This window comes from Ciconia boyciana, chromosome 18, assembly GCF_034638445.1.
Source record: "Ciconia boyciana chromosome 18, ASM3463844v1, whole genome shotgun sequence".
Classification (NCBI taxonomy): domain Eukaryota; kingdom Metazoa; phylum Chordata; class Aves; order Ciconiiformes; family Ciconiidae; genus Ciconia; species Ciconia boyciana.
The window spans coordinates 982151-1007500 of NC_132951.1; the positions used below are offsets into that span (position 1 = coordinate 982151).

General features: G+C 38.1%; 1 protein-coding gene across 6 annotated transcripts in view; it reads left to right on the forward strand.

The window, feature by feature from the left end:
* Positions 1 to 25350, forward strand: part of MAPKAP1 (MAPK associated protein 1) — a 108216-nt gene that overhangs the window by 2438 nt on the left and 80428 nt on the right. For 5 of the 6 annotated variants that reach the window (XM_072882896.1, XM_072882901.1, XM_072882902.1 and 2 more), the window contains exons 2-4: positions 7786 to 8110; positions 13311 to 13400; positions 18229 to 18377. In XM_072882896.1, coding sequence (XP_072738997.1) covers positions 7852 to 8110; positions 13311 to 13400; positions 18229 to 18377 — 498 coding nt within the window. In that variant the 5' untranslated portion in view covers positions 7786 to 7851. The remainder of the gene's footprint in view (positions 1 to 7785; positions 8111 to 13310; positions 13401 to 18228; positions 18378 to 25350) is intronic. The other variant, XM_072882899.1, reaches the window with a different exon arrangement.

The following is a 25350-nucleotide window of genomic DNA, read 5'->3' on the forward strand; positions in this document are numbered from 1 at the left end:
TTGTGAAGTCAGAAGCAGCTTGCACCCTGTTATATTATAAAAAAATAAGATTATGATCATCCTTTTTATGCAATAAAAATATTTTCACACAATCAGAAGTGGAATGGCAACAAACTGGAAAAAAAAAAGAGAAATACAAAACTCTTTGTTTTGGTATATGCTTCTGTTTAATACACAAACGCTGGATGAACCCAACTGCACATCGGTGTCAAGGACCAGCAAGTGTGTTTGTGGTACTTCTGCAGTGCTGCGCAGAGGCTGTTCTGAAGATCCCGTGGGCTGGCTGTAGCTACAGCGAGTCTCCAGGCTTTCTCCTGGGTCCACCCAGAGCGAGCTCTTTCAGGCTGTGGACCTTCATGTGCTTAAAACACCTTTCAGTCAAGTTTGGCTTCAGCACACGCAGGCAAGCTTTAGGAAGCAGCCGTTTGAGTGAAATACAGGCAGTTGACGGATAATGCCGTACTAACACGCTCACTCGCTAACCGCCATGTAGACATAGCTAGTGAGCTCTGCTCGGGAAAACCCAAACAACGTGGCATCTCTCTCAATATTATACAGGCAAAAAAAGGTAAAATGATGAAACTTTCTGTTGAGGTTTTTTTAATGATTGAAGTTTGTGTAGGTGTTTGTAAAATTTATGGTGTTTTTTTAGGCTATTGAGTACCCCAAAGAAAAGAGCCAAAATAGAAGTTCTAGTCTAATATTTGAACAGTCCAAGCCTATGCTTTTATCCTCCTCTTTGCAAACAGGTATTTTATTTGTTCATCTTAGGAATGTTAAAGCTTAGTGAATTGTCTTTAAAGCATTTTAGGCATATGAGTGAAAAATCACGGTTCTATGTAAAAGTGCAGCGCCATTGTTGAAAGTATTCCCTTCCAGCTTTCTGTGCAAGCAAAAGTACAGGCAGCTTCACCCGCTCACGGACAGTGACTGCTGTTCCCCTTTTCTGGAAACGAGCGTTCATCAGGAATAAAAATAAAACGGAAATTGTGATGTGTTATTTAAAAGGTACTCTGTTTTTGGTTTGTTATTTTAAAATCAGCAGTTAAGCCTTAAAAATGAACTCAAATACTCATATTTTTTCTGGATAGTAAATTCTCATGAACACATGCTATGAAATTAGGTAATAGGGATTCCAGTGTGGTGGGTCATCACGATATGACACTGCAGATGTAATGTGCGTGTTAGGTAGTGCTTGCTAGCCAGTATGAAAAAAAATCATAATCATAGACATTAAAAATTAAGCAAAGTGTTTGCACATATTTAGATGAGGCAAAAACCAGGCAAGATGCCGCTTTTCTAAACTGCTTCTATCCAAACCATTCAGTACAGTATCAGAATGAAAAATGACAACACTTTGTCATCTGTTCAAATTGATATTGCACTCTTTGCAGTGACAGCTGAAAAGGCCCACAGGTGCCATATAAAGAGGTGACCATGTTGTCATATTTCATTTAGGCATCCCTCTGCAAAGCCATAATTACCTAATTAGGTTGTTAATTAGGAGATTAGCATTTCACTATATTGATAGAATGCTCTTTGCAGGCATGAGTCTAGATACAGATTTGTCTGCCCTAATTTATAATCTCTGCATTTTTTAAATACTTATTTATTTGCTTAAAATCTTGATGCAAGATAGCTCAGGTTAGCTGAGAATCAACTTGTTTACGATTAAATGAAGATCTGACAAGATCAGGAAACAAATAGATGAGAGTATACAGTTTCCATACATACTCCAATATTCTCTCCCTCCTTCCCTAAAGCTCAATAATTAAAATATCGGTGTTGGTGTAATTTGCATCCTGATTAGTATGACAGCAAAAATACAGCCAAATTCCAGGCAGTTCATAAACACAGAAATACATAGCTAATGCCAGATTGATTTACAGGTTTGAAAACTAACAAATAATTTGTTGGAATTTGCATGTAATGTAGTGTTTTCTCATCATAACTTTCAGATTCCAGTTTCACTTGTGAAAGAGAGCCTCTTTAAGTGATTTTAAATGATTATTTGCTTTTTAATGATAGGACCCAAAAGCATGAGTGACAGCTTCTCTAGATAAGTATTCATTCTTAAATGCACTTGAGCTTTTGTTGAAACATAAACTTGAATTTTCATATATTGCAGTTCACTTTATCCTGCATGCACAGGAGTCTGTCTGGCATTCAAGGGTTTTGATTATTTGTACTGCTGCAAATGTAGATAACCAGAACCATTTCTTTTGCAGTTGCAGACAGAAGTTAACTGTGAAATTATTTCATATAACCTGAATCATAAATTTTGAAGTATGTTCACATCATCCTATTCCAGCCTATATGACAAGGAGGGGGGGGAAATCACTTTTTTTATTCTAATCTGTCCATTTTTTCATTAGTTTTTAAGATCACTTTAAAGAGCCACAGTCAGAGAGGTATTTAAGGCCAGTGACTGTGGAAGCCCTTGAGCGATAAGTAATGTTACATAATTCTTCCAGCCTGCTGCATTTTGAGATTATTAGTAATTGTTTTAGATCCAGGTTGTACTTGCCAGAAGTTGCATCTTTGTTTGTTATTTTTGTTTTAATTTGGTTTTTGTTTACCTTGAATAGGGCTTTTATTGTCTATTACTTCCTTAAAGAGGACAGTAAACTTAAACGTATTTTCTTCTTAAAAAAAAAAAAGAGAGAGAGCTACAGCTTTGCAGAATAGGAGAGAGAAAATTTTTTTCCTGCTTCTCACTTTTTACTTTTATAATTTAGAGAGCAAAATAACCTTGCAGGAATTGGCTTGAGAGTTTTGTGGAGAATTTACAGCTGCTTTTAGCCGTTTGAACTGAAGGATTCTTAAAATTATTCCATTAAAATTGGTAGAATTTCAAAGTTGTAGCTCTTTCCTGTAGCAGAACATTTTTAGTTGCTTACAGCTTTCTCCAATTTTTATCATTTATTCTAGCTTATTTAGAGGTCTACGAGCAAATTTCCATGTGTGCTATACGTGATGTATTTTGAAGCATGAAAGGCATAAATACCAACATTTTCTGTGAGGAAAATATTTCTTGTGCTTTGACCAGTTGTAGCATGTCATGGAAAGGTGGCGTTAGCTTGCAGTTTTAGGAACAGTCGTCCTTCAGGCGAAGATGAGCCAGCGGTAACCAGATTGTGTTTGGTGGAGCTGTAAGTTTTTAACCTGACGTCTGGAAACTCCTTACAGGGACAGGCGTGGTGCACGAAAAGGTCCCTATTGTCATTAGTTTCACTTTACCCAGTGAAGTCCATAGTTCTGCCAGAAAATGTTTAAGGAGTTAAATGTTTAAGGAGGACAGGGAGCAGAGCAGAGGGCTGGGGTGCAGTGGAGGGCAGACTCGGCGTCCTGCCCTGCTGCTGGCAGGCGTGCAAGTGAAACACGGCCGGCCATGGCTGTCGCTGCTGGTGTGTAGTGTAGTGACGAGCCAGCTTTCACTGGGCAGTAATAGGAGGGATTTTGTCAAATTCAACCGTGTATATTTAAAACAAGCCAGAAAATTCAATCCAAAATAACTGTGTTTTCCCAAAAGTAAGGTAACCGGCACTCAGCGTTTTTCGTGCTCAAGGTCAAACATTTTCCTCTGAAAACAGCAGTAAGAACAGGTTGACACATGGTTGCAGTCCCACGAGTCGGTGTGGTCCAGCACCAGAGCAGCAAGACAGCGCTTCCAGCTGCGTCCGCTGTTGTCTGCACTGGTACCTGGTGGGTTGATAGGACGGATGGGAAGGATGGCAATCATGAGAGGTGTGTGCTTAGCTTGTCCTCTTCCCTTATCTCACACTTGCTTTGATATCTCATTGACACTTGATGTGGGATAACGTGAATATAAATCAGACTGGTTTTTAGGGTATGTATGGGGGTTTTGGTGGAGAAAGAGGAAAGTGAGAAAATCTTCCTCTTATTTAAATAAATACAGTATATCAGGCAAGCAGGAGGGTCACAAGGACACTTAATACATTTGTGAAGTTGCCTCCCCACATTCAGATGTGTTCATCTGTGTGTTCAAGGTATAGCCTGTATAACGACATATCCTCTTTTCAAGACCTTTGTGTCACCTACTGGGAGCTGAATAATTTGTTAGAACGTTCTGCATTACTTATTGTGTGCCATATTATGAGTGAGGTTGATCTGCATAACAGCCTTGCTTCCCTTGCTGTGAAAGTCTATAGATGCCATAAATATAGCAGTGGGTTACTGGAAGAGGAATACTTCTGATAAAAATAGTAGACTGTAGCAAAATCAGACAGCTGGATCTCAAAGTTCCTGTGAAACCTGGCAAGTTGTTCGGCCTCTTGATGGTGCAATTTTACATCTTTGAGGATGTTCTCTAACTGCACAAGACTAATAGGGGGCTGTACTCCCCATGGTCTTTGGGGCACTTCAGTGATACAGTGAGGAGAGCAAGGAGAAGGTGAGAGAGGGCATTCATATCCAGGGAGTTGATGAGATAATACGCAGAAAGTAAGACAGATGAATAATAAAGATCAAGAAGGAAGTGAAGGGCTGATTCAGCTCTGTCCACCTATGTGATGAATCATGGAAGGTGTTTGCCAATAAGTAGTATATCATCATAACACTACCCTGTATATCATGTCGTACACAAATACTGTTAAGGTTGCATAGGTTTCACATTGCGCTTTTCATTTTTAGTGTTTGCATAGAGTATGCTTGACAGCTGTCTGCAAAGTGTCTTATTTAATAGTAGAATAGTGTTTATATAGTGCAAGTATTAAAAGAGCATTTATTTTTTGTTTGATTGAAGAATGTGTAAAAATTGCTGATGCTCAGAAAGTCCCTGAATTTTGTTAAATTCAGCTACTACATGTGGGTGTGATAATCGTGTGTGGGTATAAGGAATGCAGAAGAGGCGGTATGCTGGCACATCTCGGTAGATCTAGAAATTGATCTCGTATCTGTAATTTTGCTGAAACTGAGGGCATGGAGGCTTAGAGGTATTCATGTAAAGGTCTGCAAAATTGAACTTTGCTCCTCTGAGTTCTTTTACTTCATTGGAGGTCGTTGTTCCTCAGACCAGGGCTGTGCCATCTAGTTGTGTTTTGCCTTTATCAAAAGGAGGAACCAGTTAGAATTGTGTAGATAGCAACTATTAAAAGATAGCATAAAAATCTGAACTGAATTTTGGGGTCTGAACTTTTTTCCTGATTTTTTTCTTTGAGGGCTGTTAACTGTTCATAGAATTTCCAGTTAACGTTAATTTATTGAGAAATCCGTTTTAATGTATCCTTTTGAAAATCCTGAAGAAGAGGAAGAAAAAAACGTATTTGTATTAAACTTTAGAGTTTGAAATAGAATTTCTGACAATTTTTCACTGTTCATGTTTATGGGAAAAATGATTGCATATGTAAAATTGTAAAGAAGCTTGGGTAATTTAGCACACGGACTGTTAATAGCATGAAGTCGGGGTGCAGAGTATAAAGGTAAAATTCTCGCATCTGCTGTTACATGTTGTTAACTCCCTTAGCAGACATTAAATCATTTCAAGTACAATAATAGTGTGGGAGGTAAATTAACTAACCATTAACAATCTTATAAATACACAATTAACATGCCAACATTTATATGACACATTGATGGGGCAGCAGTAATTTTTGATTGGGAGTTTGCAGACCTTTTAGAAGCCTAAGGCAGTTGCTTATTTAAACAAGTTCTTACTGCTTGCAGGTAAGCATGGCCTTTTCTAATAAGCGATGTGTAAAGAATTATGTTTCAAGAACATTCTCAGTGCACTTTTTAAAAGATCCGTACACTGCATACTTAGTTGTGTCTGCATCTCTGTCTCACAATACTAGTCACAGTGTTGGGGCTTACAGGCCTCTAACACGTAAATTACAGCCAGAAGACGGTTGCCTTATGGTAGGATATTTGCCTTATGGCCTCTCACTTTGAGGACAATGAGAAATCCTTCAGGGAGGGCAGGCCTACTTTCTGTAATGGAAATAGTCAGAAAATAAAAAATAGAACTCGGAGTCGTAGCGTTGCTGAGGTTGGCAGGGACCTCTGGAGAGCCAGTCCAGCCTCCCAGCTCCAAGCAGGGCCAGCTAAAGCAGGTTGCTCAGGGCCTTATCCAGTTGGGTTTTGAATATCTCCAAGGATACTGATGGAGCGTACTTAGCTAATAGCATAATTTATTAAAATGTATGGTAGGAGTAGCGTATTAATAGCAAGGAGCATGTCAGTTTTATTTCTCTACCATTCTTTTATTTAATTCCTTCTTGCTGCTGGGTCTGTTGTTTAATACCTTCGAATTTGTCTATTTTCTTTCACTTTCTTCTGTTAAAATCTGCCAGGAAAAGGCCAGCTGCCTTCACCAGATTTTCACGGGATACGACTTTGTATGATTTAAAATTGTTTATTTTCCTTTGGTATTTTCTTCTTGCTGACAGAAGTTTTGCAAACAGCAAGGATAGGGGTTTTTTGTTGTTGTTTCTATGTTCAAAATACTAAACAAACATATTTAGTTCTATAGCTGGTATTAAAATGTTGGGTTTTTTCTCAGATATGCAAATGATTAGAAAAGCGGTAGGGATTTTGAACTTCTGGAATTTACATCTAGTCTGGCATCTCTCTGTGAGCTTAGCCTTTAAAACCCCACCAACCTCCCTCTTCCTCAGGCTGAGGTTTCTCAGTCGCTTTGAGCCGGCCATGAGCACCGCTGCGGAAAGTGGAACCTTGGCTCTCCTCTGTCTTTTGACATTCCTGCTGCCTGTGTTATGTTGGTACTGGTGCTCTTGCAGCTGTTCGCTGGCGGACTGATCAGCCTGAAAATTAGCAATTTTTTTTTTCTTTTCAGGTTATTTTCAGCAGGTCATTTTTTTTGATCCAACTCACAGCTACACCAGTGCTAATGTCAGCCTTTGGGAGGTGGCAGAAATATCTGACCAGGGCCAGACAGGAGCATGGAGTTGCCCCTTTTAGAGGCAGCCCAGACTTGAATTAGATTAACATAACTATAAATCCACAGCTACAGTAAAATAGGATAACAGTTTGGGTGTGGTTTGGGTTTTGTGGTTTGGTTTTTTTTCTTTTCTTTTTTGTCCTCTGCTTTGTTTTGTAAGGCTGCTTAAGTACTCTGAATGAAATATTTTAGGTAAGTGGCAATTACTGTTGTTAAAGTGCTTAAGAATTCATGCGTGTGGTATATGAACATAGAGCTTTTTCTGTATTACAACAGTTGCCCTATATGAAGTGCCATGCAGCAGCAGATGTTCAATAGTCTGCCCCGAGATACTAATCTCTTCATGTTTGAAGTTTTTCCTGGAAATACAAAACCTGAAGAGGGTCTATAATAAAGTAATTGAAGAGTTGGTATGTAGAGGCAGAAGAAAAACAGTAACACACTGTTATGATGGGTGAAAAGAAATTCAAAACCCTATCTGGTTTTGTAAACTTATTAATTTGAATGGACAGATTTTCTTGTGTTTATTTTCTCTCTGTCCTTCTATGTGTAGTACTTAGAATATTTTGCCTTATAGCAACCATTTGTTGTAGAGTAATGGGACCTGTCTGTAGGTGTCTGTTGTGTTCTGTTGTCTTGAGATTCAGGTTTCAAGCTGTCCTCCAAAACCACTGTTCTTTAAGTGGATCTCAGCAAGCAGTGTAACTTAAGTAAACTGGAGCAGAATTAAAATAATTCACTGAACAAAACTGAGTCAGTTAGGTTTTGCGCATCTAAAATATAAACCTTATTGAATCAGGGCTTTGGTTGGTTGGGGGTTTTTTTTGTTTGTTTTTCCTAAAATGCTGTGTGTGTTATATTCCTAGGTACATGTGTCCATGAAACAAGATGGAGAGAAGATAGTATAGTGAAGTGGTGGACTTGTGGACAGAATGGCTTTCCTGGACAACCCAACAATTATACTTGCTCATATTCGGCAGTCACACGTGACCAGTGATGACACAGGGATGTGTGAAATGGTCCTGATAGATCATGATGTTGACCTGGAGAAGTTTAATCCCTCGTCAGCATATGGGGACAGTGGTTCAGAAACACAGGGAAGCAACGGTGAGACTCAGGGCTATATATATTCCCAATCAGTTGATATTACCTCAAGCTGGGACTTCGGAATCAGAAGACGATCAAACACAGGTAAGTGATGTTTGCAGCCGAGATAACATTAACCTTTTGAATTCAATTTCTATTAGTCTGGCTTGCATGGACAAATCAGAGCATGACTAGCTAGGTATCTGTCAAACTTCTCCTTTTGTAATGTCGAGACCCTTTTTATAAAAGGACATGTAATGATTCAGTTACTTTAGTGTGCTGTCAGCTGAGTTTTAATTGCTGTTTTACTTATTCATGTACAGAGGAACATTGAGGTAGTCAGTTTTATATATAAAAAAAAATTAAATTGTAAAGACATCAAGTCTAAATCCAAAGTACATGAACAGTCTTTGATATTTCTATTGTTAATGTCTGGAGGGGTGTTAACTTTTGAACAGGATAGTTATTTTCTGAGAAAAATCTACCTAGTGAGGCATCAAATCTATTTGTTATAAAAGAGAGGAATGAAGTTTGATGTCAGCCAACGAAGTGAATGATTTGTCTATATTTTGTCTTCTGAAGTTTTATTTCTGAGAAGAACCTTGAGCTAGGATTTAAGTTACCAAATTAGGAAGTTTAAGGGTGTACACCTTTTCCAAATATGTTCAGTTTCTCTTGACTGGAAGAAAGCTGTCCCATTTGTTGTTTCATGTGAGGGATATTCAGACTTATACCCAAGGAATACTATGAATGAAAATTCTGTAATATAAAATATATATGAGAAGGTCAGTGCAGGGTGGTCAGTACTGATCTCTTTTTTTTTTTTTCCTGTGTTACAGTATATACTTTTTCCAAATGATTTCTGAAGGTGGTATAACACCACCTAGAGCTCAGAAAAAACATCTGTGCTCTACCTAACAAGTAAAATGTTGTATGGTATTGAATATCTTGAAATACCTTTTACAAAGAAGAAGTTGTCAAAAGTTGCAGAAAAGACAGGGCACTGATCTCTTGTGATGGAGAGTTAGATTTGGAAATAAGCTGAATATATAGCTGCAACTGACATTAAGGCATGGTGAAAAGCTTAGTGTGCCAGGCTGCCTGGCATTGTCCTTGAGGTCTTGTTTAGTTGATGGTATAGTTTATGAGGAAGGAGAGGCAAAGCTTAAATTTTTATGTAATTGCTCCAAAAATAATCTGAAGGATTATTTCATCAACTGAGTAGACTGATAGAATAATCTCCATTTAAATTATGGATTGAAACCATTTCAGTTTCCACTTGGTGGCACATTCTACAATAATGGTTAGGACACTCAGTCCATGGGGGAGCCAGTGTTTTGCCTCTTTTCATCTGGCATGTCTTTTATGTTCCATTGTATGTGCTGGAACCACCAGAACTTAATACAATTATGAAGGCAATCAGGCTATGATTTGAAACAGAGCGGGGTGGAAAAAAGCCTACAAAGAATGCAAGTTGATCAGTACTGAACCCTTCTCAAAAATACAGGAAGAGGAATTGTGTTGGTTTTGGCTGGGATAGAGTTAATTTTCTTCACAGCAGCTAGTATGGGGCTGTGTTTTGGATTTGTGCTGGAAACAGTGTTGATAACCCAGGGGTGTGTTCTTTCCTGCTGAGCAGTGCTGACACACAGTCAAGGCCTCTTCTGCTCTCACCCCACCCCACCAGCGAGGGGGCTGGGAGGGGACGTGGCTGGGACAGCTGACCCCAACTGCCCAAAGGGCTATCCCACACCATATGGCATCATGCTCAGCATATAAAGCTGGGGAAGAAGGGAGGGGGGAACGTTCGGAGTGATGGCATTTGTCTTCCCAAGTCACCGTTACACATGATGGAGCCCTGCTTTCCTGGAGAAGGCTGGGGGGGAGTGAGCGAGCGGCTGTCTGGCACTTAGTTGCTGGCTGGGGTTAAACCACAGCAGTCCTTTTTGGTGCCGGAGCTGCTTGCTCACCCTCCCCGTCCCCCCATGGGATGGGGGAGAGAATCTGAAGAGCAAAAGTAAGAAAACTCCTGGGTTGAAATAAAGACAGTTAATAGGTAAAGCAAAAGCCGCACACGTAAGGAAGGCAAACCAAGGAATCCATTCACTCCTTCCCATGGCAGGCAGGTGTTCAGCCATCTCCAGGACAGCAGGGCTCCATCACGCATAACGGTGACTTGGGAACACAAACGCCATCACTCCAAACATCCCCTCCTTCCTCCTTCTTCCCCAGCTTTATATGCTGAGCATGATGCCATATGGTGTGGGATAGCCCTTTGGGCAGCTGGGGTCAGCTCTCCCATCCGTGTCCCCTCCCAGCCCCCTCGCTGGTGGGGTGGGGTGAGAGCAGAAGAGGCCTTGACTGTGTGTCAGCACTGCTCAGCAGGAACGAACACACCCCTGGGTTATCAACACTGTTTCCAGCACAAATCCAAAACATAGCCTCATACTAGCTACTGTGAAGAAAATTAACTCTATCCCAGCGAAAACCAGCACAGGAATGAATTAAATAAAGTTAACTATTTTTAATATAAATGCTTTTTGTGTTACACAAGTACTTATCTAAGTTCTTGGAGGAAGAAAACAGATACATACACACATAGAACAAAGTGTTCATACATCTCATAAGTACAAAAACTCATTAACTGTGAAATCTGCAATTTTTGCTCCTAAAATGGGCAAATGTAAGGACATTTCTTTTTTTACTTAATCCATAACTACCTGAGTAGATTTAGCAAGAGCAGGAACATTTGTTCTTTGAAAAGGAGATGATGGTTTTTAGGTTTGGAAAGAGAAGATAGTGTAATTTTGTGTATCAACAGGTAATAGTGGCCGACTTTTTTAACATGAAAGCTCTTCGTTATTCTCCTTGGTTTTATACCCTGCTAAATAAAATTATTTCTGCTTATGCTGACTTTAACCATTGTTTTTGAGTGGAGTGTAACTTTCTATTATCTTTTGCAAAGCTGTTTTTATTATGAAGTACCTTACCAGGATAGTATCTTTTTCATAAACTGTAGAAATAATGTGTTATTGTAGAAGACTTGACACATCTCTGGAGAGACTACAGAAGTGTTGGTTATTAGGTAGTTCTCATGTGGGTATGCAAATTTGGAAATGAATTTTATGTGCATTCTAATATCAAAGTTATCCTCTTAGTCCTGAAAGGGATGTGCAGTGGGTGAGACATGTTAGGGTATTGCACATCATGTTTGGGGAGAGCACAGGCATTGTCTGCCACTGAATTCTTCCACCTTTTCTGCAGGAGCTAGATGGGTCACAGCTGGGCTTTGGCTCTGGGCTCCATCTCCTCACTGCCGCCTTTCGGCCCTATCCAGAGGGGTTGAAAAAAACTGAAGTGGAGACGGGTCTGTGCAGGGTGTTGGGTATATGGGAAAGCAGCAAATTCTCCCAATCCACGTGACTAGAAACAAAGGCTCATCTGGTTGCTAATAGTTAATGAAACAAGAACTACATTTGGTCGGTGACATTTTTCACACAGAAAGCTTTCAAACTAGCATGCTTCTTCAATAATTCAGGCTGCTAATAAGTACTGATAATTCCATCTAATTTGGAGTTGCTATAATACAGTCCCACAGTAAATGATTGTTTGTGGTCAACTGTAGATAGAAGAATAGGATGGAGTTAGTGAAGATGGTGAGCGCGCATTAGTATGTTTGTTTTGACAAGGGGTGAAAATATCAAATCGGATAAAAACATGTATTATTCTTATTTCTCTCCTGTGTTTTTTCCTTTATCCGTTGTTTATGTATAAATCTAACAGATATTTTATGATGGCCCATTTGGGAAGAAAGGGTTTTGGAAGGTAATTTTGAGCTACAGTCTGGACAGTAATTGGAAAAAAAGTTTTTTCTTTCAGAATAAAATAGCTATGCTACAATAGTGTTTTACCCAATATTTAAACTTATAAGCAGGGATACATCTTCTCTTATTTCATTAGGAGTAAGATACATAGAGGTGTTTAGGCACTAACCTCATGTTGACTTAAATGGGAACTAGGCATCAAAGTCCCTGTTTGTGTTTGTACCTTAAACTGCTTGTTACAGCTGTTAAACCTCAGAGGATTATTTTTTTCATCCGTTCCCAGGTTGAGAGTTTTTTATGGGGGCAAAAAAATTCACTTCTGTGTCCACAGTTCAGTTAAAAGACTAAATGTAAAATAATAATATGAGGGATAGAAAATATTTATTAAACTTTTTTTAATTGGTGAGATGGCTCAGGGAACGTAAATTGTATCTAAAAATTGTCAGAGTAATTTAGCATTTTAGAATCTCTTCTACAAACCCATTTTAGTTAATGAATGATCTCAATAGATCAAAATTGCTAATATATCCAGCAAATTGTTTCCTTCAGTGATCAACATTATTAGTCCTTCAGTGATCAACATTATTAGTCCTTCAGTGATCAACATTATTAGTCCTACTTTCCAGTCTAATCTGCTTTCTTATTTTGAGTGGACACTTCATAGCATCAGTTATTTCTTGTGGCCATTGTCTTGGGTAGCTTCTACCAGGCTTAGCTGGCCATGTCCTGAGAGAGATCTTACTGTCAACAAAGAGATAATTCAGGGCATTAATCTGGTACCTCGGCCTGTAAGTTCTTTAATGATATAACTATTTGAGGCTTTTTTCAAACCGTATTTTGAAGATGGAGTCAAAAATATACGTAAAGCAATATTATATTCATTTTAGGATTTGACTAATGTTGTGAAGATACAAATCATTTATTTTACTACCTATAAACTGTTTCAGCACACTGAAGAAAAAGCTATGCTAATTTATATAGCTTTGACATTTTATAATTTTCATGATTTTTAGATAAAGGATTTTATATTTAAAACTTTAATAGTCTAGTCTGAGTTCATTTATCTTTAATTTTTGAAACGGGTAGAGTAATTCATAACAGTAATTTTATTCCTGTAATGTAATATTCACTTCAGTTCATTTGTGCATTAAAATTCCTTTAAGACCGTTATTAATGATTTATATAATGAAATGTCATATTAATCACAGAAGTTTTCACATTTTATTATTCTCTTCCATGTTAATACTATCTTTATGATCTCTATTAATGTTTTATATCCTCTAATTTCAATTATAAATCAAGAACATTTTCATGTTTTTGTTGGTATTTGCTTTTCAGGGGTGCCACCTTTAAAATTTTATGACTTTTTCCCCTACATATGCAGTATAAAACATCTTTATTCATATAAAGGTAGTTAATTATGTCTTTGTTTATAGTAAACTTTCATTGACAAACTTATAGTTATAATATTTCTTTTCAAGCTCAGAGACTAGAACGTCTGCGGAAAGAGAGACAAAATCAAATAAAATGCAAAAATGTTCAGTGGAAAGACAGAAATACTTCTTACTCAGGTAAAAAGAAAAGATCTTCTGTTTTCCTACTGTTTTTATTTCTGCTTTTGATGGTTTGTAATTTTCAGTTTGTAGTTTTCCCTTAAGCATAGAGGAAGTACTAATTATTGTATTTGCCGTCCATTCCCCGGTTGTGTGTTTCCCATAGTTTATTGCTTGGGGGGGCGGTGTGCCACAGGCGTCTCGTTTGTTTTCAGCTATGACGAGGGCATTCACACTATTAGTAAAGGCAAAGCAAAGAAAAAATGTTTAAAGCCTAGTTTGTTGGTCTGAACTAATTCAAGTGGCTGCTTTATTTTTACAATATAAGGTATTAAAACAGTGTTTGTGTATTCCGTCATCTTGTAGCGTCATTATCCTCTAAGGCTTCTATTGTCTCAGTGAGCAAGAAATGGAGATAGCAAAGCTCTTGGTGTTATTGGGAGGTGTGTCAGGAGCAGGACGTGTCTTTGCTCTGTGGGTAGGTGATTGGCAAGTGTCTGCATTCAAAATGCAGGATCACTATCTCCATGTAAGTTAGGGCTTTCTAGCTATTTCCAGTGGCATTTGGTGTAACAGATGTGATGAAGAATTTCGTAGAGGTTACTTTTATAGAATATTTTTGTGGTTACTTTTCTAGATAAGGGGAAAACCTTGAGAAATAATGTGTATATATGATCTACTTAAATAAAAGCATAATAAATGCTGCCTTAGCTTATCTAGCCTTCCTTGGAAAAACTGGTATCACTGATTTCTCAAATATGCTTGGTTTTTTTTTTTTTAGTATATAATTAAGTATTTCTGACTGGATGTTCTAAATAGTTTAAATTGTAATATATTAAATGAAAAATCTGTCTCAATTATCTCATTTGATAGCTCAAGCTAGTATCTATTCCTGTTGTATTTGACACACATTCAAACCTTTGTATGGTCTGTCATGCCTACTTCTTTCAAAATTTGTGTATATCTTAATGAGTCCCTGTGTAATCTCCTTTTTTTTCCTAAATCCTTGTATCTTCCTGGCTGTCATTTGCAGAACCTTCTCGAGCTCTATAATATCTTTTTTTTTTTTTTTTTTGAGGAGTGAACAAAGCTGCTCACATGAGCAACACAGTTGCACTAATCCTTAGTACAGCGTTCAGCTATGTTTGATACCTCTATTAATGCATCCTAAAATTTTTGCCTTTCTACTTCTGTAAGCAGAGTTGTAGGTTTTAAAGTTTAATCTACCATAACCTCCAACTCTCTTTGCTCAATATTTTATAGCATGTGACCAATGATGATGCAATTCTCTTTTTCTTCTTTATCCCTAACTATATTCTGCTTGATATTTCTCTACACTGAATTGCACTCGGACTCCAGTTTCCTGCTGGGTCTGTGCTGTTTGTGGTTTTTTATTCATGTGGGCTCCACCACAACATTTAGTTCCTTTTACGTGTTGCCCTGAAGACAGACATAATCTATCAACCAGCAGCAGTGGAGGTGTCCCCCTCTGCAAGAATGTGCTGGGGTTGCAGTCAAACAGATCAGTCCCTCCCTGCTGCAGAACAAATTTAAATAAAAAATAGGTAAGTTGCATAAAAACTCCAGGCACTCGATATCTCCCTTTATTGGTAGAGCTGATTTTCCTTCTCTGCTTACTCACTGAGATTCTGCTTGTTTCTCACTTATTTGCATGAAGAACAGCACAGTAGGAAGAGGCCAGGAAAAAGAGGAGCCCTAAAGGGCATCCACTGTATCTCCCTCTTTGTCGTGTGTGTGTATGAGACTTTGTCTGCTCTGTTCCTTGAGTTTAGCATTATTGGAAAATAGGTATGAAAGCAGTAACAACAGAAATAGCTGTTCTCAGATGGCGGAATTTGTCTGCCTTCTTCTGGCTGTGTTTATCTGAGCTTTGGACACAGTCGAGCCTATGGTTGACGCCATGCAAACTAAAAGGATGCTGGAAAGTTGTGGGTTTGTATAAGGGGCTGATGACACCACCTCCAGAGATCGCTCGTCAGAGAGGTGCCTTGCTGTAGAAACTCTTGCAAGCCTTTCCGCTGTCCTGCAGGTGGATATGTAGTCGTAACTTGAGGCATCTGGCAATTGAGTATTTTTTTGTGATTCTCATTTTTAATTACTATGTACAGAAATAAAAGTACACTAACCAGGATAAAGGGAGGTGAGAGACGAGTAATTTTTTGTATGGTAATGAGGGAAAAAAAGAAGAATATTTTCTACTCATCATCTGTTTGCCCGCTGTCATGAGACAAGCTGTTTGCATTGTCAGGAATGAGTTTGAAAGATAAGGCGGTAGTAGTGTATGGACTTGAAAAAGAAAACCTCCATGCATTTGGAGTTGGTCTGGGGATTAACGAATATAAAGATGCTTCAGGGGTAGTTGATTGACTGGAAGCGTAACACACTGGAGGTGTGTTTTTCGTGTTCTGATTGATGTGCCACCAATTCACATCACCTTTCTGTGCATCAGTTCTTTTTCAGTAAAATGAAAAGAATATTTCAGCTTTGTGCAGCATAGGGATCAAATTAAGTTAATAAAGCAGTCTGTGGGTCCTATTAGCCAAATATGGATGTACATATGAAAGGTACTCTTTTTTTATAAAATACTAGGTATTTTTAAATGAAAGCAAGAAATAAAGCATTGTTTTTGCATCTTAGATTAATTCATTTCAGAGCATATAAAATGTGAATTAACAATATATTAAGGGAATCTTTCAAAAGCCTTGCATTCAGCCCATATAGAATAGTTCATATAGCTAACAAAACCACAAAAGGTGGAAAAAATAGTATAGACTAATGGCAAAACTTAGTTATAATTAAGAACTAAAAATTATGCAACTAAAGCTAGTTTAATGTGTAAATGAGAATTTTTTTCCCTGAAATTTGAGAATTTTAAATATTTTTCCAATGTTTTGAATTGGAACTCTCACAGCCCGAGTCTATCAGGAATTATTTGACAAAATGCTCAATGGAGGATCTATCATCTTCTAGCGTTTTTGCACAAATATTTAGAAGGTTTTGCGTTCCTCTTCCTAAATGAGTTGAATTTTTTGAAATTGTGAAGTTTTCTGGAAAAGGAAAGCTGTATCTCAGCCAGCTGAATTTACAATCTTATAGAATGTACTCTTATTTAAACTCTTCAGTCATGTGAGATATTGGACTTGAGTAAAAGCTGTACAAAACTGAAAGCAAAACAGATGTCACACTAATGAGCATAGAAGAATTCTTGAGATCCTCTTTTTGCACATCCCAAGAAAAGGAACGATAAACAAATCATCTTAACGTTTCCCTAGAGACAAAAGTTGAAGATAAAAGACCTGCTTTTTCACTTGAACCAATAAAACCATTATATTGAATTCCAGGGCACAGAGTACTTTCCAAGTGCCCAAGAAATACCAGTTAAGGGTAATACTCTAGCATAATTGTAATTGAGATTTAAAAAAAAAAAAAAAACAAAAAAACCCCACAGATAAGTTTGTTACAGAAAACCAGAATACCTAATGGAGTTCAAGTTGCCACATTTAAAAAGGAATTAATCAAGCTTTTTTGGTTAATCGCAGCCTCTCACAAAACTGTTGGGTATCTCTTAGTGCCAGTATTTAGCACTTTTGCCAACTGTCTGAATTTTCAGGCAATCTGCTGATAAAAATAAACTGAGCTTTTGACTAGTTATAATTTGACAAGTTTTAATTTCGCATTTTAAGAAATTAACCAACTCCCTGCAGATCAAGTCCCAAGTCATTCTGCCTTAGGAGCGGTTTCATTTCCCTGGAGAAGCAACATGTACGTCTTTGAGATGTGAGAGAATCCAAATGTAGGAACGCAGAGCAGAGTCGGTCTAGGAGAGCTGGTGTTGGTTCTCAGGTAGTGATTGATGGAGTTTGGGGGTACTTGGTTCCTAGAGCAGATGTGGAAAAAACTTGTCCAGATTCAGTCACAGTTTCTTGCAGATGAGACCCATTGGTACTAATATGCTAAAACACCCCAGGCTCTGTCCTGATTTTGTAGTGTCCTTATAACATAAGAAGCCCTAATTTTTAATTTTTTTTAAGTATGCCTGTAAATTTTGAGTTAAACTGTTGCTGGAAATTCAGCTATGCAGTCTCTTCACATAAAAAGAGCTGCTTGTCGGAGGCTTTTATGAGCCTTCACAGACCACACAAAGAACTCACTAACTCTTATCACCTTTGTTTTTAGAAAGCTTTTTTTTTTTATTGTCCAGACTGTTTAGCTGAAATGGTGTTTTCAAGTTTGACATGTTTTTGAGAGGAGACCATATTCAGTCTACCATGAGAAGTAAAATCCAAATAAATTATTCTTTTGAATCAGACGTAGTCCCAAGCCTACTGCTGACAGCATAGCGACATTATAATATAGTAATGGGGTAGTATAATATTGTCCTGTAATATAGCATAATATCATGTGTTACAAGCTGAGTTTGAAATGCTTTTGCATGGCGTATTGTAGATGTGTCAACAGTTCTTTTGCACAGCATTTACTGTTCATTTAGAAAAAGGTAGGCAAGCAGAAAGACCAGGAATGCGTAATTCTCTCTTTGAATCTTGATTTTTATCTTGACTCAAGTGGATCTTGTAGTGATCAGTACCACTCTGTATGGAAAAAATTTATCTTTTCTTCCACCTAAACAGTAACATCATTCAAACTTCTTATGGTTTCATATCTTTGGGCTATGAAAGAGTGGTGGTAGATTCTGCCCTGCTAAAGCATTTGTTGTTTTATGTATTTGATTTTTGTTCTCCCTCTTATAATGTTATCTTTCTGTGGTAAACAGTAGCTTCTGTACATCTCCTAGTACAACTACTCTAATCTCTTTTCTGATCTACAGCAGAGGAGCTGAGCTCACTATTTGAAAAAAAGAATTTCAGAGTAAAATCTCCATGTTCTGGGAAGCAGTCGATACTGTCTGTGCGACTTGAACAGTGTCCGCTGCAGCTGAATAACCCCTTCAATGAGTACTCAAAATTTGACGGCAAGGTAAGTGGACCAGATGTTTTTCTCTCATATCCAGGTTGTCCCTGACCTGAAGATGATAGGCCTTAGGCAGTTCTCGTGCATTTACTTGTTCAAGCTTTAATTAGACTTTATAGTAGGCCATCAGTTATTTTAAGGTGGTTATCTAGAAACATGCTTCTCTTAGTCTTAAATATAATGGTTCCAGGTTCGGTAGAACCGTTTCTCCCCTTTTCATTACAAAATTATGCCTTACCATTAGGCATACCTTACCTTGCTGTTTTCTTATCCAGCAGGTTAGTTAGGTAAACATTTAGTGTGGCAGACTCCTAGGACATCTCTCTACAGAGCTGATCGTGAGACCCTTTGCATAAATCATTGGTTGGTTGGCATTTAAAAAAAAAAAAATCTATTCTGTCTAGCCACGTCACAGCACTTGATGAATATTCCATGATTTATGCTGTCTTGATCCTCAAAATGCTCCAGTGAGAGTGAGTGGGAAAAGCCACTGTCTGTTTTGAGGGTGGAAAACTGAAGCATCAATAGGTCAACATCTGGGGCAAAAAAAGGACTAAACAATGTAGTTCTGCGCAAGTACTCATTTATGTAGTGCACGGAGGAGGCTCACTACAAACCTGGTAGGTCAAATTCATTCCTTGACTACATTCATTTCAAGAAATTGCATTTGATACTACTCAGAATTGTGGATAACTGTCTTTCCTTGTGTGCAGTTTGGTTACTCTGCATTGCCAAATATTTTTCTCTGTCATAAACTCTAGAAATTGAAATATAAACATTGGTGTGATGGATCAGTGTCATATTGTTCCAAAACAATTATAAATATGCACAGATCTGCTTTCTGCTGGATTTGTTTGTGGAGTCTCCTGTGGGAGTATGAAGTTTGAGCTTCATTACCATTGTGATGGAAGAATTTCATATTCTGTTAAGTATTCTTAAAGTGGAAAGTCAGATATGCTAGTGGGATTGCATATCTAGAAGTATTTAGAATATTTGTGAAACGGTAACTTTTAAACTATGAAGTCCACGTAGCAAAAGCTGCCTCTCTTGTTACTTTATACTCATTAGTATGTAGTAATTAGTGCTAACTCAGTTTTTCAAAATTTCTGGCCTCAGTAATAAATGATAGCAGTACTTTGATGCTGATAACACGAAGATGCCTTTTTTCTAAACTCAAAGCTTGCTGTTCTTATGTCGTGAAATTTCAGTTCGGCAAACATTTAAATGTACTTCAACAGTCATGCACAGAGGAAGTAAAAATAAAATAAATATTTCTTTATGAAGAAAAATTTATTATGATTCAGTGATGTCCTAGTCTTGTTGCTTTAATACTTGAGCGTGATTTGGGCTACCTGCTAGAATTTTTCTCAGAAACTTGAGGAACTTAAGCATGTGTCCTTCGCACTTTCATAATCCAAACTACTTTTTACTGTATTAATAGGAATTATGGTTGACTGTAAGGAACATCTTAATTTTCCTATTTATAAGTCTGATGCATTTAGCAGGTCCATTTGAAGGAAACTGTACTATGCATATCAGTTTGAGATATTAATGAAATACCCTACAAATCAGAATTGAGTAGCATTGAGGTATGGTAAGAATCAACTTGATTTGTGATCTAGAAATCAAAATACCTTTTTAACTCTCCAAAATAACTGAATTGGCATTTTGTTAGAGTATAATCTCACTATATTAATTTTAACAGCATTGTCTATATTACTTTAAGTTTGTCAATAGTATGCTTATAAAATTTATTTTTTATACTTCTGTATGTATTGTCTATTTTTCAAGTACCTACTTGACCATCTGCGATATAGTAGAAACATTATAGGGAGAAACAGTAGGGAGTTATTTGACTTCAGTTTTGTTGTATTTTCAGACAGTGATGTAAAATCGAAAACCATCTAGCTTTTTAAAATTATTTTTAATGAAATATTGTATGTTGTATTTATTTTTATTGATAATAGACGAGCAGTATTTTTCACATAAATACAATTCTTTCAGGGAATAGTGCATTACTTATTTACATAATTAACAGAGCCACATATCTCTTGGGGAAATGGTACATAATTGGGGAGAGGCAGGGGGGATGAGGAGGGGCAAGGGGCCTAATTAAACATGTCTTAAAAAACCCCCTACTTAATTATGTATTTACTCAAGGGATCACAGTGGCTCTGAAATCTTCAAGATTATAACTAGGCCTTTGGTTTTTATATATATATATAAGGTTTTTATATATATATATATATATAAGGTTTTTATATATATATATATAAAACTCATATATATATGAGTTTTGTCACACAGATTTTCAGCTTGTGAGTAACGCGCTTTGTGATTCACTGGCAAAGCATGAGGAAAGCTTTACTTGCTGTATCGAAGCTCTGTGTTCATGTGTGTTAACTGCTTTCTGAGTGGTTTTAACTTTCCACTAATTCAGCTCCCTCACTGACCTGAAATCAAAGAAAACCATTCTCGTCAGAGTCCTTCCCGCCCCCTCCCTCCATTTGATGTATCTTTTTAAACTAATCAGTTAAAAATAAGAAAACATTGCGTGCCTTAATATCAACCAAGCAAATTTATTAAAATGCTTATGTCTTGCAGGTGTTTTCTGTCAGATTTAGTGTCTTTTTCATAACCACTTCTGCAATTTTATGAAATAATAAAATTTTAAAGCACTCTAATTTCTTCTTGTTCCTGATCAGTTCATTAATTATCAAAATAGTAGAGAATATGGCTTGTGAAATGCAACTACAATGGAAGCATTCTAATCAGCTCAAGAATTCAGGTGATTCTTGCCGTACAGCTGCACAGGACAGACCTGTGGCTTTCATGTACATTGTAAAACTTCAGCTCTTAACTAAAGACACGCACACAATAACTACTCGTGGCTGTATCTTGAATGTTTTCCTTAAAATAGTTGAAGTAAACCTAACCCCTTCATCTGTTTGCATGGTTTGTAAATCATGTGGGTTGTACGTCTTGGCTAATAAATCTTGAAAACTCTTGCTGAGAGTATTCTATGAAAAGAAGCCTTTCGTTATTTATAATTACTTCAGTTGTCATTTGTATAGAAAATTACTTGAAGGCTTAAGAAATCACTGGCCAAATTGATTTCCTTTATCTGCATGCAAATTAACTTGCCATCCATTTTATAGATAACTTTAGGTATATTTCTGTTTACAGAATTCGATAAATCAAATTTTGATGGCTTATTGTTCCAACTTGCCCACTGTTGATAAAGTTGGGAAAATAAGACTGACCATAAGGCAGATTTGAAAGCCACAGTCAGGTACCACAAATGAAACACAAGAGTGTTGTAATGGCTCGTTTCAGCGACACAACTGTGAGATTCACAAGATTCAGTTTACCTACACATTACCTGCCTGCTTTCATTAATTGTTTTAAAAGCATGTGCTATCTTTTCATTCTATAGAAATTCAGACTATTTCTTTTCAAATCACAAGTGTAACTTGCATGAGTTGCTGGAAAGCATGGCGATGAGTTTTCTCTGAGGTATTAATCTTAAAGGATACTGATTTAGTACAGTATTAGTGTAAAAGCTATTCAACTGCATGACCGTTCCCACTAGTAAGAAAAATGTTACCAAGATGTATTTCGTTACTGGAATAGAGGAGAATCATGCTAGAATCAAACGTTCAGCTTCGTAGGAACCGCGTAGGAGTAACTCCTAAGGTCTCTGCTTACAGTTCCCCTTGAAACCATCTTTGAAGCCAATCCACATCCATGTTTCTTCAGAGTCTCTGCTTCCTTTAAGAAATGTTGATCGCTAAAATGTCTTGTCAATTCAATTTTTGACATGCCTGCCACCACATGGCTGCTCCTACAGCCCCAGAAGAGTGTTAGCAAACACAGAAGTGTTACAGGATAGTAAAAAAAGAGATGCTAAGGATATGGAAAAGAGTCAAAGAAGAAAGTTGGGAAACCACAATCAAAATGTAGGGATCATTCAGCTCTAGAAGAAACTTGACTTACAAGGCCAGAAACCTTTCCTGCATGCAGACTAGAGTTTTTGCAAGATATTTTTATTTCTATTTTCATGACTACTAGTTGAAAATGAGGATTTAAGGAAGTCTAGCTTTTCTGACCTTATAGGGGTTTTGTGGGTTTACTTGACTACTGGAGATAAATAAAAATAGGTCAATGTGATTTTTGGCTGGACAGATGCTAAAAATCCTACTGCGTGGAATGGTACCTCTGTACAGTGTTACAGGGTTTCTTGTGGCTAATTTTGGTAGTGGGTTAAAAACCAACAATTTCTCTTGTAGCAACTGTTTTAAAAATGATGCTGTAGAAAGCATGGGGGAAGGGATAATTCATGAGTGCTAATTGCTTGGCTGTTAATTTTCATAAGTGTTGATAGAAGCAGTTCCTTAAATTAAACTTTGTTTAAAATGTATCAAGGGAAATATTCCACAATGTCGGGCCTGAAATGAAAATTAATATGAATGCTGTGGCAATTAACACGTACTGGTTAATAGCTTTTAGCAGCATTTTGGGATGATAGTCCTTAAATACATTTCTGCATGCTGCTCTTGTTTCAGTCTTGTTTGACTGTATGTCTGGATAATCATGAACAAATGTTTTCCACAATCTCCAGTATTAAATAGCTTTAGTCAAAGAAAGTAGATAAAGAACTTAAGAAAGAAGCAATACTGCTTTAATTAATATGGAAAATGTCTAAAATAATTAATCCAGGATTAAAATCTCAGTGTGAAAAAATGATTTTTTTTTTAAATGTTTTGCCCCTAAGCTGAGTAGAGTGATCCTCATCTGAATCCTAAATAAGTTTGTGTAGGGTTTTTTTAAAGTATTTGCTTACTCTGCCAATTTTAGTGGTTGATGTACTACCTGCACTCTACTAGAATAGTTGAAATAAAGATGTTTATAATGTTATCATTTATGGTATATAACATATATGTTAACGTAATGTTTATAAGAATGCAGGGTCAGTATTTATGCGGGGAAACCTCTTGCTGTCGTGCACCAAGAGCCGACGCATTGCAAAGCCCTGCTGCGCCGGGGCAGTGCCACCGGTGCTGAGCCGCTCCTGCGCCGCCGTGCCGGTGAGACCCCAGCCGCTCCCTGTTCTTGGCTGGCACGGACCTACCTGGCCTCAGGAGAAAGCTATTTCTGTTCTGCTGAAGTGGCAACAGTCCTTTCCTTTGGCTTTTGTTTGCATTTCCTTTCTATTTCATTTTGCTGGAGAGCCACCTCCCTTGGGAGACGCTTGGGCTCGCCCAAGGGAAGGAGGAGCAGGCTCTGCCCAGTGCGACCGGCGCTCGGAGGAGCAGCGTGTTCCCGGCTGGGCGGCTCTGGTGAAGCTCCGCTTCAGGCCTTTGGCCATCGGTGCTGCACCCGTCCCTACCCTCGTGGCGCACACCGGCAGTTCGGCATGGTCAGCATGCCTCCTGTGCAGTGGGTTTGCGGTGGACAGTGTATGAAAACAGGGATGCCAGGGGAATGAACAGCCTCCAAACGGGTTTTTAGAAACACGGGCTGCTGCTTCTTGCTCAGCCTGGTTCAAAATCTGTACTGCGGTTCTTAAGACACCTAAAATAAGTGCCAGAAACATGTAATGGTATCATGCTTTCCCTTTGGTGTCCAGCAACTCCCTGTAAGAGTTCTCACCCAGTTGGGAGAACTCGGGAGAGAAATCTCCAGTAATACTGAGAATCTCCGGGCATTCGTGGCACGCGTTGCTAACAATGTAGGGTTTCATAACACGCTCTCTTATGTGTAGCATCACATGCCCTGCTCTACAGAGGGTGAGTCCAGTAATGCTTTTGTTAAGATGAAGATTCTCAACTGAAAAATTACCACTTTCTAAAATAAATTTTCTTTCATAATACATGATTAATGTGAGTCATGCTAATAGCAGAGTTGTATTTAAATAAAATGCCCCTATATTAAGAATGCCTGGTTTGCTCTTTACTGAGTCGAAGCTGTAATGGTTTTGATGCCTAATCAGTGCACTTAACTGTTTCCTCTGCCCCTGCAGATTTGGTGGGGTTTGGTGGGTAGAGAGAAGCCCTGCACAGAGGGGCCAGTGAAATACTGTAGTGGAGGTTAGAGCACAACAGTCCTTGGGTTTCCATACAGTGATTAAAATGTATTATTATTGACTGTTGCTTAATTTAAAATACTTCAGAATGTGTTTTGTTATTTCATACAGAAAAACCATTGACAATGAGATAAGGAAGCACCTCGTAATGGTGGCTGAACACTTATTTTAAGTAACTGGAAGCGCAGACAGGAAACTGTTAGAAATTCTGCGGTGGGAACAGTCACTTGAAGAATCAGCTTTGCGTAGGTGCGGCGGGGGCTGGCTGTGCGTGCACGGTGCTGTCTGCTGTGGGGAGTTTTCACATGCACGTGGTGGCTCTGGTACTTTGCAAAAACAATGCAGAAATGCTGTAGCCACCCTTCTAGCCCAAACTGTAGCCTGGGGTAGCAGATAAGAAGGCTGAATGTCAGTGTTGCACTGTCGTCTCTGTTTGGGGACTTGAATTTTATCTCACAACTCCAGGCATCTCACTTGCATTAAAAAAAAATTTTATGGCCTTATGCAGATTAAATTAACGTGGATCTGGTTCGATTAACTTTGGCTTGAGGGTGCGTTCAATTCACTTCTCCCTTTTCTGTACTCACTTCTGTCTCTTGTTGCTGTTGATTGTAGGTGTCCTTACTAGGCTGCGTTCCTGTCTTACAGAGGGGATGCTATATTGAAACTGGATCTGGTTTTGTTTGTGGCTAGTTGCAGTCTTTGAACTCACTGAAATGAGACAACAGTCCTGTTCGGATAGCACTTTCCGAAGGACTTCGTTGTTCCATGAAACCCTCTGCTCTCTGGCGTTCCCACATCGGGAATGTTTTATCAATACCGCCACACTTCTGTTACACTTAAACTCTGACTAAGATAATGCTTGAAAGTAAGTTTTGAAGATCTGCAAAGTAT